The 20,065-nt window shown below is 41.1% G+C and overlaps 1 protein-coding gene across 6 annotated transcripts in view; it reads right to left on the bottom strand.

Moving 5' to 3' along the window:
* Window positions 1-18,214, bottom strand: part of mon2 (MON2 homolog, regulator of endosome-to-Golgi trafficking) — a 39,529-nt gene extending 21,315 nt beyond the window's left edge. For all 6 annotated transcript variants that reach the window (XM_035156079.2, XM_035156083.2, XM_035156081.2 and 3 more), the window contains exons 1-10: window positions 17,702-18,214; window positions 9,767-9,830; window positions 7,399-7,526; window positions 4,025-4,156; window positions 3,687-3,816; window positions 2,720-2,817; window positions 2,200-2,325; window positions 1,735-1,929; window positions 1,192-1,316; window positions 400-539 (exon numbers count right to left, since the gene is read on the bottom strand). In XM_035156079.2, coding sequence (XP_035011970.1) covers window positions 400-539; window positions 1,192-1,316; window positions 1,735-1,929; window positions 2,200-2,325; window positions 2,720-2,817; window positions 3,687-3,816; window positions 4,025-4,156; window positions 7,399-7,526; window positions 9,767-9,830; window positions 17,702-17,809 — 1,246 coding nt within the window. In that variant the 5' untranslated portion in view covers window positions 17,810-18,214. The remainder of the gene's footprint in view (window positions 1-399; window positions 540-1,191; window positions 1,317-1,734; window positions 1,930-2,199; window positions 2,326-2,719; window positions 2,818-3,686; window positions 3,817-4,024; window positions 4,157-7,398; window positions 7,527-9,766; window positions 9,831-17,701) is intronic.
* Window positions 18,215-20,065: the final 1,851 nt, after the last annotated feature.

Here is a 20,065-nt window from a genome sequence, read left to right as displayed (position 1 = left end):
ATAGAAGAACACAAAATATCCAGAACATCTTCATGACTTTATCCAGATATTATTATCCGGAGGGGTCTGTATGTGAGGGCGCAAATGTCTGAGTTTCCTGAAATTGTTCACGATTGTCCTGGTAGCCCCGAGTAAAAACTCCGGAGAAGAAAGATGTCAGGAGTTCATGTCTGAAAACAGAATTATTGTACCTGTACAGAAGTTTGCATTTCATCTTAAATAGTTTTCCTTTTCAAAACAGAATATGTGTTGAATGTTGTATTTTATTTATCAAGATCTGAATTTCAGGTGCATCTGAACACATTTCTTTGAGATCTACAGAACTTCATGATCATCTGTTCCTGAATATTCAGGAGGTCAACATAAGAACTTTGTTACTTGTAAATTCAGTGAACTGACCAGCAGGTGCACTGACGACAGGAGTGTTGCCTGCATTGGGGACAATGAAGAGGGACTGGATGAAGGAGCCCAGGGCATTGACGATGTCTCTGAATACCTTGGTGGAGTGCTGCTTCATGTCATATGACTGGCAGAATGAACTGGAAAAGGAAAACAACACAGAACATTTGATAAGGTCCCAGTTAGAAACTGGACATTTGGGTGTTGATATAGTTCCCTTTAGAACTATACTGGGAAGAGTGCAATTTCAGGACATCTCAGAGTTTGTTCGACTTGTTCAGGCTCAGATCTACGCTGTTAGACCTTGCTCAGCTTTCATTAGGTTTAGCTGTACATATTAGCTGTTAGCATGCTAATGTGTTAACGTTGATTAATTTTTGAACATGTAAATAAACTCCTCATTTTATGGAACAAAAAATGTCTTCATAAAATTTCATGGCAATCTAAGGCATGTAAAGACATTACATTCTAAAGCAAAGAGATCAGCAGATTAATTGGACCATAGAACTGCTAAAAATAATTTATACTATTTAACCTATCGTGCTGCCTGACAGCAAAGACAGTATATTTGTATTAAACGTAGAGATTGCCTACATAGAGATAATTTATGTTATTTGTATGATAGTGGAACGTGTGCGCGACATGTTTCTTGACCTCTTGAGGTAGATAAATCAGAAATTACATAAACATTTAGCTGTCATGAAGAGGGGAAAGTAATTTTCAAGTTGTGGTGCTCATTGACTAAAAGGTGTATTTTCGTTATTGAGTTTTTGAGATCTTAATATTCCTCACCGTAACAAATGTGGCTGCACACACAGCCTGTGGACTGATTCTACGGCCACTGCTCTCAGCCACTGTGGCTTCTCCCCGTCCAGAAACTTCACCAGTAGAGACAAAAAAATCTCACACTCAGTCACCTGCAAAACAAACACACACAGATCAGACTGGGGCAGAGTAGTGGCCTGTTATATAGACCGACTGTCCCGTTACTGGAAAACTGCCTCTGGCAACATCCCTGAATCCCTTCAGGCTTTGATGAAGGTGTTGACTGGACACGCCTCTTGACATGGGCAAAAAGACACAATTTTACCTCAGGGTTTGATACAATATCACTAAATAAAAACAGCTGCAGTGCTGAATTAATCAGATGCAGCTATGCTCATTGAGGTACATGGAGCAGAACTAAGACAAAAAGTACAGCTACGCTAATCCAATGCTAATCAGACCAAATCAATTAAGTGTATCAGCTCTGTTCTGGGGAAAATCCCTCTCTCATAAACCATCCATCAGGCAGCAGCTCTGGCCAGTCGACCGTCACGCAGATCGGTTCCTCACCAGTAGGGTGTAGAAGTGCTTGATGAGGACTGACACTACACGCAGGAGCCTCATGCAGATGGGAAAGTACGGTTTCTCCACAGGTGCCGGCGAGGCAGCACTGCTGCTGCCCTGACGGAACTTGATGTTGGGGGAGAAGAGCTTGATCACAAGTGGACACACTCGTTCCTTCAACAGGAAACTGAACTCCTGGTGCTGGATATGGAACAGAGAGAGAGAGGGACGTTAAGATCAGGTGTGAGATGCAAAGACACACAACTGTTACAAAACATTTGTTTCACTACACAATCTCTGACATTAAGACATTAAATATATACAAGAGGGGGATAAAATAACAGAAATATCTGATTATTTAAAAATAAAGAGTAAGTCTGTATTTTTATTATCCATCTACTCTGGCAGTTTGTACAATAGGCAAATTCCTTATCTAATAACACCACAACAAATATGTGACACAGTACATACCTGTAAGAATACACCCGGGAAATCATTGAGAACAGACTCCAGCAGCTCGAGGCCAAATGTCCGTGTCATCTCTGTCATCCCTACCAGCCAGTAGGGGGCATCAGCGTTGACAAGCTGGCACAAGTCCTGCACAGAGGCACAGAGCAGCATTCACAACAATGGCATGTTATGTCCTACACTCATCACAGTGGTTGAAACAGTGCAGTCACTGAGTTCTGCTGGCAGAACAAATCTCATCACAGAAAAGTACAGTGTGGGTGAGGAATGACGAGGGACTTGAGGACAAGGGACCTTTGACTTTGTGCAGATTTAATTTAAAAGCACAGATTCAAGAAATTACATGGTAGTGATGAATATTTTTAGCAGAAATGGGAACTACTCTGATTTCCTGTCTGTAGTCCACACACGATGAGGTCATGAGCCACGTTTCAAAGCCAGCTCAGACAAGGGTTTTACCCTTTGGCCAATGAAAGGAGAATGCAATGCTGTGTTGAAGGCTGCTGCCCCCTTGTGGGCTTACCTGGAACAGCATGTATGCATCTTTAGCACTGGGTCTCAGGGTACTAACAGACCGTCTGTTGGTGTTTCCCTGGACTGGAGGAGGATGCTCCACAATGCCTGAGGGGGAGGGGGATAATAATTTTAGGAATTTAAGAAATGTATTGATAGTACAACAGTAAAGCAGTTCTGTTAACAGAGTCAAAGTCAGATCAGACTACAGATTAAACTTCAGTGTATACAAGGAAATAACAGCCACCTTTTATTCCATATTCCATGCTTTCAAAATACGTGGATTGTACTCATATTTTATATTCTATTAAATAGTACAAAGAACTTTACTCATTGTAGCTACTAACTTTCTCTGGATTTAAACTCATGAATCCTGACACACTCAGTAGTCTCTATATAGATGAGCTCAGGATGTCTTACGTCCCATGATTCCTCAATTTTAGAAAATGAGATGAAGTCAAACTTCCCGTTTCTGAATATTTTGTATGCACTGACTCACTGAACTTCCATCACTATATACACTGTTCAGACCTGGTACATAATGTCCCGAGTGATGCGATCACAAATGTTTAACGCAAAGTACAAGAACGCACCCATGGTCTGAGATCTGATCACTCAGACCACATTTGAAGATGGTCTGGACTAAATCTTTTTACTGTGTGAACACATATCTGTCCTGGGCTGAATATGAGACCCGCCTGCCCAGCTGACGCACTCTGATCCGTACTCATATTGGTTAAAAATTAAATAAATATCTTGATCATCACGAACACAAACGACGTAGTGATTAATTGCATTTTGAGCGGGAAAGTGAGATGTGATCACAAGTGGTCACAGGAGACACGTTCAGGATGCATTCAGGTGCAAACTGAAGAACCTAATGTTGTCCACTTGTGATCGGATCTCTCAGGATGGATGTTAATACCAGGCTTATATTCTCTCCCCATTTCACCCAAATAGCAGCGCCAGCCTCCAACCTTTGAAACGCTCATCCTCTGCCACCATCCTTTCGAACACCACAGTGACGACCTGCCTGACGGTGGCGGCCGCTGTGTTGTTGGTGATGGTGTCCTTGGTGAAGTGGAGACGGAAACACAGCACAATGGCCTGGATAGACAAAGGCAGACGTGGAACATAAAAGGCATTGTGTGAACACAGTGGGACAGTTTGATAGATCATGAAATTTGGCACCGTGTTATAATGCTGCACATCCTATATTAAATACATGAGTCCACCAGTACAGTACATAGGAATAGATTCAACGGCGTGGCGCATGTAAAGAGTTGGGAGATTTAGGGGTGTGTTGGCCTGGTACCTTGGAAAGTACTTCATCATGTACAACTGTGTTGGTGGTCAGCAGGACGAGGACCGTCTGTAGAAGTTTCAGCTCCTCCAAACCATTTTCCATCAGCTGCCACAACATGTTGATGATGTTCCCCGCTGCTGCCTGTTACACACACAAAAAAACCTTCAATTACAGCACTCACGCAGATTTATAGTTGAACATCAGGAGGCAGTATCACAGTCACAGGCTTTTAATAGACAAAAAGCAATGAGATATCAACCTGAGGTCACACACACAGCTTATAATACCAGACATGCACAAAAACACACTTGAGGGAGCAGCTGGTGCTGCCTGCTCTGGGGGTCACTGAGTTCAAAAACACCAAATGTAGCTGCCAGTTGATATTATGTCACTTGATGCTGACTTTAAGTGACGCTGTGTCTCCTTTCTTGGGTCAAGCTGTCTTGTTGACTGACTGGCTGGAGACAAAGGAGCACGCTTTACTCCAAAAAATGGAAAAACAAATATATATAAGTTCGGTTTGTGTCCATGCTAGGACTGCAACCAACATCTATTTTCAATGAAGATTAAAATGTAATTTTTTGTTGTTTTAGCATTAATAAATAAAATAAAAAATCACTGAGACTATAAAACCAAAAGATAATAAATTTACAAGACTCGGAAAAAACAAAATCTTAAAATTCTCACGTTTGAGTGGATGAAACACTGATAATGAATTATCACTCAAACAATTGATTATCAAATTGATGTCTTATTGTTTTCCATCTGGTGATTTTATTTTTAGCTACACTACAGGATTTCACATGGCATGTTTCCCTGTTCAAAGAGTTTAAACTTTATTACCAAACAGTCCTACAGGCGTTTAGATGCAATTTGTGCACGATTTGCTTCAACATCGACTCAGTTACTGAATTTTATTGAATCAACACCAACAATTATGTTTCCAGACACATTTCACTATGTAGTTGTAGTTCAGGAGCACATCTGTTTTCACTGCAGAGGGTGAAACCTCTTCAAATCTTGTTACCACAAGATGCCATCAACAATTCAGTGTCTCTGCTGTCCTTTTACAACTTGTTCTTTCGAGACATTTGAACTTCCCCAAGGAAACAAAATGACATCAACTATCAACAAAGTCTCTCTCCGTCTGAGATGTTTCTCTGCAGTGAAACCTCAAGAATCAATACTACGGTAGTGTGAGGCCCTTAGGTAGCTGTTAAACCTTCAGAGCTGCTGTTAAAGTGGCATAAATATGTATATATATATATTTATTTATTTTAACAACATTTGAAATATTTTTCTCTATGGTTGTTAATCAATTATTATAAGGTTTTGAACTGTTGCTCAAACAAAGCAAAACGTGAAGATTTTAAATTGGGCCTTTTTTTTTTTTTAAATGAGCTTCTGATATGGTCCACAGCATGAATTAGTCATGATGATTAGCTGCTACCCAAATGTGCATAATATCGACTGAAGAGAAGAAAGACAGTGGTTAAAAAAATTTCACAGCACAGCCCTTCATGTCACACTTCTCTTGTGAGAGTATTTATTCCGGGAGTGAGCACTTAGGCTCCCCCACCAAAAGGCAGGAGCTTTGACACGTATGCAAGCCTAATTAAAAAAAAATGCCTGACATCAGAATGTGGAGAGCATGGGATGGCTCAATAAAGCTTTTAATAAAAGTCTTTTTATGGTGTATTAACAAGGCGCTTGTGCTGAAGCTCCAGGGTACCAGCTTTGAAACAGCTCTGATCTCTGCTCTGACTCCAGCTGAGTTGTTTGAAAGGTTCAAGACCTCTTTACTTATCAAGTGAAAATTATATTGAACCACACTGATGTTTGAGAAATTATTACAGTTACATATGTCCTGTAGATACAATTTTTCTAGGCCAATGGTTTCACAGAACACACAAACTCTGTAGATGACCCCATGAAAATCTAGAGGATGGACAACTGCAGGACAGAATGAGGAGTAGAGGGGGGGGGTGGGGGCACAGCCAGCAGTGAGCAATACATTCAGACTAACCATTCAAATATTAAAATGGCTGATTGGGTATTGATGAGTTGCATTGATTTCTGTATTGATCTGAATGAGCCAGCCTAAAATGGTAGGTCAACGCCAATTTGCAAGCCGATGTGCACAGAATGTTTCTTTAGGAACATTGAGTTCTATGTCAATATGGAATATTTGATAATTCAAGAATTGGTAAGCAGGAGTCAGTCCGATTGATAACTGATTGAAAAACAGTGGTCCTGTACTAAGTGTGACAATCCATAAGATACAAGTAATGCCAATATTTGATTGAGACAAAGCTAATATAGCTGGAAAAAATTAAGATCTACTCTGAATGATTAGTGGGTTTTATCATTTCAAACCCACAGTAGGGCTGGGTGATAAAATAACAGCAATAATTATAGCAACATATTCTTTATCAATAGCAGTACATATACTGTGTATGCACTGTGCAAGCATGATGAGGAAGTATAACACAGAATTGGTTTTAATGCTCTACCTCAGTTTTGAAAAACGTTTTCTGGGTGGCTGTGGGTAAGGATGAAGAGAGGGTCGTCCACTAACCAGAGGGTCAGTTGTGTGTGTGTGTGTGTGTGTGTGTGTGTGTAGACTTATTTGACTGATATGAAAATATCGCTAGCCCACATCGAGTCTGAAGATGTTTTCTCTGTATTCATGTTCTTCAGAAATTTAAATTTTCACAAATTGCTCAAATTTAGCATATCACACAACCTAATGGCAGATGACTTTATGCTAAATGACATACAACTGAGGGACCACACTCAAACTTGAGAACAGAGGGAGTCCTTGAAACACATACAACAAAAGTGCTGAATCTATTTAATAAGAAAGTGTTGGAGATCAGGTAGAGGAATGCACCAAAGTAAGTACTAGTCAGGCATGTAAGCGAGTTCGAGGTGAGAGGAGGTGCTCTGAGGAGAGATGACAGAGAAGGACGCCCCTGCACTGATAACATTCGGCAGCTCAACAAGAAATGCATTTCCTTCAGGACTACACAGGAAAATCATTTCCCAAAGGACACAGGTATTGGCTTGGCTCTCAGAAGATGATAATCACCAGGTTAGACAAATATACACATTCTGACTCAAGCTATATAACAACATATTTTGTTGCTATGAAAGTTTTACAGTATTTTACAACCATGAATCAAGAAAGGCCGAAAAGTGTTTCATATTTCAAATTACACAACTGTATGTTATTTTTTTCTTTTACCATATTCCATTAGGCTTTTAATATATGGATCTCTATTTTTTGCGTGTACATAAGTCAACTATGAACATAGGCCACAGGGTGCTGCATTTATACATCAGAGTTCATTTAAAATACCGAGCCAGCTCCCTGTCCTCACCTCAGATACCACTTCATGGGACATGAGTCTCTGGATGGCAGCCAGACACAGCTGGGTGATCTTTGGCTCTTTGGTGCCACAGCCCATCAGGAAAGGCTGCACCACCTCTGAGCTGTTCTCCTTCAGAGCTGCAGGGAAAGGACACAGATAAGGATGAATGTCACGATGCATTTTCTGGACATCTGTATACGGATATATTTTGGGAATAAAACCACATTTCATTTCAGTATTCTGAAACAACATATTCAGAAAATTAAGAAAATAAACAATTTATATTCATGCAAAATGAAAACGTAAATGCACAACTAAATCAGTCGGGCTAGATGGATTGTGGATCGCGGTGGCATCTGATCGTAGTGGCAGCTACTATGATTAGACTGCTTGACATACAATACGCCTACTCACATACTTGCTGATGTTCTCAGTTACAAGTGGCAACTATTACAAATTGTGATTTGTGAATATGGGCTATAAAAATAATATTTGATTGATTGATAGATTATGCAAAAAGATTATCCAATTACCTTTTACTCTAAAATATGAGATATATTCGTACTTTATTAAAATCATTATTATTATCATTAGTAATAATGTTATTATTATTAGTTCACAATGTCATGTAAAGACTATGAAATGAAAGTGTAGTATTTGTACATGTGGTCCGTCTATTCAGAACACAGTGAACAGGATTCAGTCTCTTCAATGATTCAGATGTGCACAACAAGTTTCACCAATCTTTTTCTAACAAAAAGCAAACATAGACAACAACTGCTGCAGTGAATAACAGTGCAGTTACTGTGGGGGCAGCTGGAGCTGGACAGTCGTCAGTGGAATTCAGAAAATGTTGGTTTTGTGTCAACTCTGCAAATGTTACAAAAAGCAGGAATTTGTTTATCTAGGCAGCACTGACACTATTTCCTATTCAAGTGATGAGAGACCAGTCACACTTGAAACGGCTCTATAGCCTCAATCAGGGCAACTAACAAACAAAGCTGAGGCCTGAACACTAATATTCATGAATATGCAGCTCTTCGTTATCTTACAGTTCAATGCGTGAGTAACCAATATGATCATATTGTGTTGTGAAGGAATCAAAAGGGTAATGTTCTTACTGTGAGATGTGCTTGACTCACCACAGACTGACTTCATTAAGTAACAAAGTAAATAAACCTATATAAACACATTAATATTATTGTTTGCTTGTATATATTCATTCATATTGGATAGTGTGTATTAATTAACCAACTAAAAAAACATGAACAGTATCAATAAAAATCTCATTGACATGTTCAAATTCTATTCAAACAACTCAAATATATACAATAACCTTGAGGGGGAATTCATGAAAATTACTCAATATAGTCAGTGGTGGTTAACCACCACCTAGGGCTGGGCGATATGGAAAAATGTTTTATCATGATATCTTTTTAAATATCAGTCAATATTAATATATATCACGATATATATCAAATCAGCGCAACTGCACTGAGGTGCATTAACAAGGGACTCTGCTCCTCTGATGTTTTCTCATCTCTCACATGTACTACTGATCTTTATAAAAACCTGTTGAGTTAATATTTATGTTCCTGGATAAACGAGGCGTCGCTTCTTCTGCAACAATGAAGTTAAAACACAGCATTGAGTCATAATCTGCGGGAAGAACTTCTCTTCTGTCTGCAGGAGAGTGTGTGTCGGATCATGACTCTGAATCGTTCTGGTCCCTTTAACCCTGATGTTCTGACGTTACGTCACGTTATGTCTCGTGTTGTGTAGCAGGTTGATACATGTGTCTCATAAACTCTACAGCGATTCAAACAAACACAAAGTAAACATCAGTTCTGTACATGTCCTAATAACTTGTGATCAGTGATGATGTTTATGGTTACAGTGTCATGTGAGTGCAGGTCAGAGGGGGAGTGAGGAGGAACCAGACTCTGACAGAGACTCTGACACAGGACGAGCGGACCTTTAATGTGTGTCTGTCTGATCCTGAAGCAGATGTGGTTATAATTATTCAGCGGCGGGAAATCGCTAAAACAATGAACGTAGTGGAAAACATGAATCGATTATGTTCTGTCGTCCTCCTCTCTGCAGGAGCCCAAACATTAACATGTGTGCTGCTGCTCCTACACTCTGCGCTGTGTGCGTCAACCTAACCTGATCTGGGTTTAACTATATTCTAGACACATGATTGGTTCGGCAAGGATTTATTCGCATTATCATTGGCTGTTTGTGTTGTCTGTCAAAACAAGGATGGAATGAGTTCTATCGACCATGTCTTAAATTTCTACCAAGGACAAGTTATCTTGCGATAGTTAATCGTTTTATCGCCCAGCCCGACCACCACCCTTCTCTCTTTCTCACTCACCTGCCAGTATGCCTGTATTCCTGGCTGCAATGGTCTTAATCTTCACAATGCCAGACTCTGCAGCCTGCAAGAGAGGGAGAGAGGAGACATTTAGGTTAACTCATGAATATTATGCGTATAAGGCGGTGCTGATGGTGAAGCACCACTATGCTACAGGTAGTAGACACCACTTGTGCTAATACATGGCAACAGGGGAGAAAGAGAAAGGACAGAGGGGGGCAGGTGAATCTACAAAGAAGGGGCTTCGACTTGAGAGGGATGCACCAGTAGAAAAGTGATTTCCCCAGTGAGGTGTCTGGCAGGGGCAAGATGCTAAGAATTAGAAAAGGGGGAAAGGAGGATTGTCAAGAGAGAGCGAGAGAGAGAAAGGGTAGGAGGAGGGGATGACATGGACACAGACTAAATGTGAATCAGTGTGTGTGAAAGAAAGAGATTTTCAGCATTTACCAGTCAAAATAGAAGCTCTTATCTTTCTACCACAAGCCTGTCATATCTCTGGAACCTCTTCTTCTCTCCTCAGTATTAATCCCCATCACGGCTCCGTCTCAACTGATTCAACCACTTTCGCTCTTCCCTCCCCAAACAGTCTTCTCTTCTGACTCGTTTTTTTTCCTTGTTACTACAAGTATCAGAAACTGTCAATTTTCATCTAAAAGATGCAACGTGTTACCCTGAGACGAAGAACTCACAACTGCAGAATAAAAGAGCATAATATTGAATATCTGGATGAGAACTTTTCTTGACATCTAATCTGATGACGCTTACAGTGAACAAAGGCGGTGTGCAAGGAATTAAAGGGATAGCTCATCGAAAATGAAAATTCACTCATTATCTATTTACCACTATGCACTAGACATTTTATGTTTATTTTTCTGTTTATTTTTTGTTATGTGGTTGCAAGTTACTTCAATTGTATTGGATGTGGCTGCAATGCTGTTTAGCCCTGAAACTCCAAAAGTGTTTTGTGGACTCAGACACTTCACCCACACATCCATCGGCATAGTGGTGAATGAGTGTATTTTCATTTTTTCTGTGAACTATCCCTTTAAGTAAATATGAAGTATTCACTATGTTTTTTTCATTGCCATAAAAATGGCACTCAGTAGAGCACATACCTCCACCAAGGCCTAACAGTCTCCTCAAATTCAACCAACCTAAATTGCCTCTCTGTTTTTTGTTTGATTCATGACCAGCGTCACAAGCGCAGCTGAACCAACGCGTTGGAAACTGTCTGTCTTGTTCACGTGTGTTGCATCTTGCACGACACAAATCACTGTTGCACGTCATTCCAAAGATGTAAACAGTAAGTAACCAACGTTCATGGCTATTTACATGCCTACGCCCAAAAGTTCAATACACGTCATAATGTCGCCGAAATAATAAAGAAGAAATGATCACCTTCACCTGGGTGTTACGTTTTCATGGCTGCCAATTGGAACCTGAGCCGATAAAGACATGTGTTTATTGCAGAGTCACTTGACTTAATTGTGGCCACATTGCAGGAGCTAATTATTAGTGGGGTTTTGTTATTGTTAAAAAGTGGCTATATCAGTCTTCTAAATGTGCCTGATTCCAGAAGTTAGTGGTCTTTTCCTTGACCTGTACCTCACCCTTCCACTAAGTTTAAATACATGTTTTTTGCATAGTCCTGCAAAGACAAATAAACAAGCAGCAATGAAAACAAGACTATCTTGGCAGATGTAACAACATTCATCACCACTGTAGATATAACGTCATATGCAAATTGCAGCATCTAGTCACATCAGTTACATAAAGTACCTGACATCTGTTTGCTCAACCGAACAAGCACGCAGTCAATGAGCAAATATTACCTTGATGTGTTTATTCAGGCAGCCACTATGTGGTCTGACTGCATTTCAAGCATGAATGTGCTATAACTCTTTCCATCCCATTGTCATATAAGGTCTGTGGTTACATAAATACAGCATCATTTTGAATTACAAGCCCTTTTATCTTCATGACCACTGAGTGACAATTTCCAATTCAACATGAGGAAAACAAAGCTGTAAGGCAATTTTACAATTCCACTCCCTTCTCTGTGTATATAAGATAAAAGTATAATGTAATTATGCGCAAATCATTCTACTTTTGATTGAACAGCCCTGATGGTGAAAAATACTGCCCAAAATATTTGGCCAACAATGCAACAGTCGCTTTAACAAGTAATTTGAACAGCCACAAGGTCAAGGCCCTTTAAAAGTCAACAACTCAGAACCTTCTGAATCGCTGGTTCACAAGCAGCCTCTGGCAAATACAAACTGAGAACTGGCCTATTACCATACAGCTCCTTAAAAAGTTAATCTTGAAAAAAATGCCAGGCTCCCTCTGCTCCATTGTTCCTCACAGAGGCCAAGTTCATTACAGGGCAATGAGGCGAACACAGAGAGCTTTTTAGTCCCAAATAACGGCCACCCTGTGGAGGCTGCTATTAATATAAACAGAGATTGAGACATTAAGATACTGCAGCTATGATGAATGACTATAAAGTGGCAGTACTGCAGAGTCTGGGAGAGAAGTGAGTTTATTTTTTAACAAACAACTTAAACAATACTATATAATAAATGCCTGGGAAATGTTTTCTCTCTCACTGGTCATATACATTTAAATTTATGCTATTTAGATTATAGCTGCTGTTTGATGAGTTTAGGGATGCATAAATGGATTATTTAAATTGATTTTTAGTCGAGTGAAAATTTTTAATTAAATTTTTTGTTCGTTTTGCATCATTGTTAAATCAATATGTTTGGGTTCTGCTCGTCAGACTAAACATTATATTTGAAGAAATTACTGCTGGGTGCTGCTGGTTTTCAGGTGTCAATCTAGTCAAACGAGAGGAGTCAACCAGACAATCTGCAGCCTCTGTCCCAAGGACAGCAGGACAGAGGAGCATGTTTTTTCCCCAATCACAGTGTTATAAATAAAACTATTCATAATCAAGTTCTAAATAGGGTTTCAAGTCCCCTTGAAATACTTGTGACAAGAGCCTCCTTTGTACTTAAGTGGCCATCTCTTTATAAAAACAGCGAGAATCAATTGGCATTGAGGACACGGTTGGCCCCAAGTATGTTCTTATATATGAAGGTGATTTAATGGGATTGAGTCCTCTTTGATTGGCTGAGGATGTGAACTGCACATCTCCTTCTGTTTTTTCTGCAGAAACTGTGTGTCAGTCCAATAAGAGAACGAGGAAACCAATAAATGCTTCAAATTAGAAGCTGAGTGTTTGAGTTCCCTCTTCTTTCAGCCTCGAGTGGAGCAATCATCCAGTGACAATAAATATCTGCATATGGCACATATTAAAAGTTTTGTGCACAAACATCTCTCCACAGTGAAAATCCATCTTGGCCTACTGGCTGATGGAGTTCAATGACGACTAAAGGCAGTGAAATCTCTCATTTTGCATGTTAAAACACTTTCCATCTACTTCCTCATAGAAAGTACTGTTTACGGTTTCCGTTGTAAATTATAGGCCTCACTTCTCTCTGAAACCTGTCTGCAGTGTGAAGTCACCACTATGTGTTGGGAAACACTCGCCCCTACTGATGTCACTTTAAGAGAGAGCATGAATAACAGACATATCCAGTTAATGGTATATCTGAAGATGGATTGCTCTAATCAGTCTTTCTGAAAAGCTAAAACCTGCGTCAAAAGGTTTTTTTCTATATTCAAGGGTAGATGGGTTGCTACAGTAATAACTGCACTAGATAGTAACATTTTAAAACGTTATTTTAACCAAGTTTGGAGGACGATCATTGTGTTTGCATTAAACAGCCAGTTAACCAGTGACGTTTAGAAACTGGCATGCTGTCAAGGCCTCAATGGTTGCTATAGCTGAATGTTTACAAGGTTGTACTTTTACTTTGCTTTAAGTCTCTAAGGATGAACTCACTAGGGCTTGAAAATGTGTTCAGTACCAGCTAATATGTATTCATAGAATCGGGTGTAAGAAGTATAGAAAATTGTCATAGCATGCTTATAGTTCTAGAGCGATGGTACATTTTGTTTAAAACAGGCAGTTTTATGATTTTGGTGATCTTATTTCATACAGTAAAATAATTATTCAAGTATTTCCCATGCCAATATTTCTATAATTCCACAAATGCAAACAATTTAGCTAAATACTGAACAAATTTGATTTGAAAATCTGAAAAACCGGACGATAGCGACATTAAATAATGTTCCAACCAGCACATGCTACTTCCTTAGTCAAGGCTGGTAACTAAAGCCCCTTTTCCACTGGTCAAAAACAACCACTAACACCAGGCTTCTCTCTTCAATGGGAATGGATACAACTGGCTTTCACTCCTGAGTCAAATGACTCTTTTATGCAATCTCTTATTTTTTCTGTTTTGTTCTGTGTTGTTGTATTCCCATGTATTTTGTAATTTTGTTTAGATAAATACCATAGAAAGATGAGTGCTATAGAAATTAAGTTTCATTATTGTTATTATTGTGTCAGGACCGGGCTGCAGCAGGAAATGCTCAGCAGATTCACTTCTTCTCCAGACCTTCATTTTGTGGAGATGCTCAAAGCTGAACTGACCCACGTCTGAGTGCCAGCTCATTTCTTCGCAAATCAACATTAGGGAAGCCCACCACAGATTGACTTCCTCAGAACACTGCAAGAGTCTCTAAACTCAGCAGTTTTTTGGAACTGACGTTGCATATAATGGAAAAGGATTATTCAGTTTCAGAGCTTCAGTGCAGACGTGTCAGTTCACCAAATCCTTGCAGGGTGTTGCTTGTAATTTTGTCTCTGTACAGCCGTCATGACCTGTCTAGCAAATGAGTTGAGCTAAGTGAGCCACACAAAGGTTCCCCGTGGTGCTTTCATTAATTCTGCAGGTTTTCCTCTGACAAGCACGCAGTCACATTTCACTGTGAGACGCATCCAGTTGACAGCACCTGACTCATCCACAGAGAGAGCGGAGGGATGTCTGATAGGTCGTTTTTTTTTTTTTCAACTATGCAAAAGCCATCAGAGCACAACCAAATGCAAAAGCCCTGATGGTTTCACTGACTGCTGCTCAATGAAAAGGAGGTTCTGAGTGTGAAGTTATGATAAAAGAAAAAGAAAAAAAATCTATGAGACATTCTTACCCCAGAGAAAACATTGGCTGTGGTGCAATGACACTGTGGGAGATGGACTGGGAAATTGGCTGGGAAATGAGGACAGGGCTTCCTTGGGCTTCTTTTGCAACAGGGATACAGTGCTTTGGTATTAATATTATATATCTATATATATATTACTATGATAGTTTAGGATCAAACAAGTTTAACCTAAAATTCTTTATTTAAATCTAGAAATTGAATACATTTAAATTAAATATTTGATTGATTAAATCACATTTCAGCACTGAAGTAAATGAGGAGCACACGGTTGTGCTGTAACAGCCGTACAAATAATTTCAATTCAAGCAACAGCTTGTGATCCTCAGCTTGTTTTGTTGGGGTAACAGCCAAGCTAATATATTATCATGATGGCCTAAATTGGAAAAAGGACATTCCAATCACACAACACTATCAACCACAGCGCTGGTGGGCTCAGGTTGTGGGTGACATCAAAGTGGTTCGCTGCCCTCCTGTGAGCCTTGAGGGAGAGATGCTTGTACGGACCAGGAAACCTGGGTGATGATAAATCGATATTTAAAGAAGATGTTTCTTAAGGGCTCCAGGCCAGGGCCAGCAAGCAGCCTTTTGACGTGAGACCAGCTGTGTGCTTTTCAAGGTTCTGTGTGACACCTCATTTCGAAGCATCCAGCTCTCAAGTCAAGGGATTGAATCAATTTGCAGTGAGAGGAACACAAAGGCACTAGGGAGCCTTCGCTGAGGTATTTCTCTCATTTTTAATATTATCTTTATCCAAGGTGGAGACCTGAGAGAAAACAAACCAAGCTGGCAGTTGATGCATATTTCCAAAACCGCAAATGCCCCAAATACAGAAGAACATTTCATGTTCAGACCTGTGTGACCTCTGTTACATATAGGCAAGTTAACAGTGAGCAGGCTATACATGGGGAATTACAGGGAATTAGGGTAAAGAGGCTCCGGCTGAGATGGTGTCAGTTGAACTGCATAACTTTGGCAAACACAAGCTATACCCTGTGTGCATTTTAGTGAGAAGAAAATGAAAGAACAGCAGCCTTCTGATTCGGAACCGCAGCGCTGTCAATCCACTAAGCAACAAAAAGTGAAAGGAGGTTGTGCCCAAGATCCTATGTCACCAACCTCATATTTATACATACATCTATTACTCTTTTAGTATTTTCATTCAGGGGTAATGAAAAAAACTCCAGATGTTAATCAACTCTGACCCAGCCCTGTGGAAGCAGCTGAGAGCCGAGCACATAATAAGTTGTTGATTGAGGCAAAGTGGTGTCATAAAAGCTGGGTTTACTGTCTTCTGCGTGTCACTCTTAACAAAACACACATATACGCTATAAAAGACATCGCATCCGTCCCCCTCCCACCACTCTGTGCCCACCAAGCCATGATGTCACGACAAAATGTAACCAGCACTGCTAAACAAGGAAGCCACTGAGCTCACACAAACAGTAAGTCACTATGACGAATGAATATATTAAACAAAAACACTAGTCAGTCATGGCTTTGGTTCTGTCAATACACCCACAACGTGCAACATGAGATCCTTGACAACCTCAGGCTAAGCATTGTATTTTTATAACAGAAATTAGAAACAATAAAGTTTCCTACAATAACTTAATTGGAATTTGTCTTAGGGAATCAATGCAACACTGCCACAGTATAAGAATAAAGAAATAAAGGGCTGCTTCTCACAAATGACAAGAAGAGTTCTCACTAAAGGTATCGATCCAACCATGATGATTGTTGTGGTCTTAGCTGGGGAAGTTCTGAGGTATTAATCTCTGATTTCTGCAGACACTCAAATAAAATGAACATATGCCTGAGGTACCCAAAGCAGTGGAAGATAACAGCAACATATCTAGTGACGATACCAAAATAATCAGAAATCAGAATGACCAACAGACCTTATGTACATGTCCACAAACCGTATGTGTATATCTTACTTAAGCAAGGATCATGATGGGGTGTATCATTTCCAAATTTGCAGGGCTCAACAAAAATGTGACTCCACCACACAGTCTCTTGTTGTAAATAATTGCAAAGTGGGAAATAAAGCTGCAAGCTACTGTTGTCTAATGACAGACAGGCTGGTATTTTGAATATGATCCTGTGATTGTGTTCCATATTGTCGTTGTGCTATGGCAACACAGGTAAAAGTCGTGCCAATAAAGTTCACTGAAAAAAAATGTAATTGAAATTGCCAGACTTTCAACTATATCAATAAAACCCACTATACGCTATTTCAAATGAAGATACAAGTCTTCATTGAAGGTTTGGTTTACCTAAATAAGTCTTACGTCTCTGGAAAATAATGTTAAGTAGTAGGTGTGGTCTTTTTTTCCCCTTTGGGTAATTTGGGGGGATATTACATTTAAGGAACTGCAGCTCCAAGTCAATTTCAATAACGGCAGAAGCATATTCACATTGAATAAACCTCGCAGTTCAAATGTGAATCAAACGTGAGTCAGTGGAGGTCGCGTTAGTTTCCCTGCTCTCTATGGAGGCTCCAGTCTGACACCAGTGACCAAACCGTGTGATACAGGCTATTAAAACACCGGTATGTTGTTGTACTGGAACTCCTGGTGCCTCAGAAGGAGCAGCAGCGGATGTAACTTTGAATTCGCCCCACACAGTGTGAGGACAGCTCGGTGTCCACATCCAGAGGCCTAGCGATGACAGAAGAGCCGCTTCACACAGGCTACTGTGGAAAATGCACATGACTACGTGTCTAACGTCTAATTCACAAACGACACCAGCGGCGCAGCACCGAGGTGGCGGCTCGGCGCAGCTAGCTAGCCGGGGGCTAACCTCTTTGACTGGGGGGAATTTCTTCTTGCACTCCATGGACAGGGAGCGCAGGTCCGTCTGCATGTTCTCCAGCAGCTTCTTCACCGCCTCGGGGCTGCTGACCGACATCTTGGTCGGCGGCGCCTTCGACTCTGGATCTCGAGGAACTTCACACGACGAGTGAATGCGGGAGAACAGTCGCCCCCCAACCGCCCATCCACGGCGGGGGAATTATAATCCGTCGCTACGTTATATTATTTTCTCCCCGGAGCGAGAAAACGAGCAGCGCCGCGGTCCATTGACACCGTGTCCCACTTCTCTGCTTCGGGCGCCCGTCCGCGGCTTAGCGGCGCTGACAGCGGCACATGTTCGGCCCCGTCACGGCGCGTTCACACCGGCTCCGTGAAGCAGCATCGTCCCGTCGGATGTGTGTTTTATAAGAGCGCTGACTGATCGAGGGGCTCTGGCAGGTTGGGCAGCCTGTCATCAGATGCCGTCAGCTCCGCTTCCCTTCCCACAATGCTCCGGTGCACAGTGACACGTCACGGGGACTTCCGTAAACAGAGACCGATGATTCAGAGTCGTGGCTACAGCGACCCCTGCCGGAAGAGCTGCATACAGCCTCCAATACAGCTCCCCCCCTGCACCCCAGTATCACCGACCCGCAGAGCCGGAGAGCCCCTGTCCAGCCCCCGTTCAACACGTACGCATGCGAAAACGTGTAAAAATGTATATATATATATGTATATATATATACATATATATATATATATGTATACGAATATAGTGTAATTTAACAAAGAAGCAGAATAAGAATTATTATTATTGATAGTTAACACTTTGCTGACAGGGTGCAAAAACTATTTAAACAAGAATGGTACCAACCGTTGTTTAAGCGCCCGTGGATATATGTCTGGGTGCATGTATGCTGGGGGTGTACTATTGTACAAGTACAATAATAAAGGGCCCTTTCATCTAATATTGGTTTAGGTCATTTGTAAATCCACCAATAAACATTCATAGCCATAAAGTACCATTGAATACATTTTTTGCATTTCCTTATCTACACTTAAACCAATAAACTACATTAAACTGAATCAATACAAGCTTATGTGCACATAGCACATGTGCCCTGCAACGCCATGCCACTAAGAGAAGGAAACAGAACATAGAACCTGTTTTAACCTCATCTAAACTGAAAATTAATTTCAGCACTCTATGATAGACAAATAAATACACTTGTGGCATAAAAGTGAAGTGGGTTGTAAGCCTATGATGTTCCTGCTTGTGGAATGTCAACATAAATGGTGGTGATGGGCCGTGGCAGGACGGGCCTTTGTCCTCCCGTCCTCACTGGCAGGTGGAGCTCCGCAGCCCGAGCAGGGGGCTGTATAGTGGGGATGCCATCCACCAGTGTGGTGAACTCCTGCCTGGTTGTGAAACCTTTGTTCCTGCACAGTGAACAAAGAACAGTTGTGTCGAACATTAGACATAATGACGTTAATGTGTCAGCAATTAACGTCATTATGATAAAGGTGATAAAGGTCTGAATCTGTGAATAAACTGTGAATAAAGAAGAGTCTCACCACTGAGAGAAGGTGTTCTGGTTCACAGAAAACAGCTGGATGCTGGTCCTGGTTGTGAGCGCCGGGTGGGAGCAGACTGCATTACGGATGGCGTTGTAGTCCACGGACTAGCGTGTGTGCCGGACACCCCTCACTGTTCTGCTGCAAGGGTGGAGGGCGTACGCACAGCTGTATGAAAATGGCCTCCACCAGCCGGCTGGTGTCAGGCCACGTTGCTGGGCCATGGCCAGTTCCGACCATACAAGCTGTAACCATGTAAAGACAGATATGTTGACAGAAATGATAGAAATTGACATATAAAGGTTGCCAAGGCAACTTTAATGTAAAGCGCTTTGAGTGGTCATCAAGACTAGAAAAGCGCTATATAAATACAGGCCATTTACAGACCATTTACCATTTACATCCATTCGTAACTTTCGCATCAAACAACAACAACAACCTGATCAACCGGCATCATGGAAAAGCCTGAGCTGAACAAACCGTTGAGCTGCTGACAGCATTGACCTGGGAAGAGACTTGGGGCTGCTGCTGCTGGGAGGGATCCAACCAGTCCAACAACTCATCAAATTCCTCCTCAACATCCTCCATGTGCTCCCTCTGCTCTCCACCATCCTCCTCATCCAGATCCAGCCCCTCACTCCCGTCAGGCTTGTCGGGTTCATCGGGGAAGTCCTTCAAGACCCGGTCCGTCTGTGTGTACTGGTACCTGATCCCGATCAGCTCCCTTGAAGAGGAAAGAAGAACACTACATTACAGTTGCTTCTGTTTATGTCTTCAGTGTTTTCAGACTGGAGTGAAA

This window comes from Hippoglossus stenolepis, chromosome 5, assembly GCF_022539355.2.
Source record: "Hippoglossus stenolepis isolate QCI-W04-F060 chromosome 5, HSTE1.2, whole genome shotgun sequence".
NCBI classification, from domain to species: Eukaryota; Metazoa; Chordata; class Actinopteri; order Pleuronectiformes; family Pleuronectidae; genus Hippoglossus; species Hippoglossus stenolepis.
Note: the sequence above shows the minus strand (reverse complement) of the source record. Positions and strands in the feature narration are given on the sequence as shown.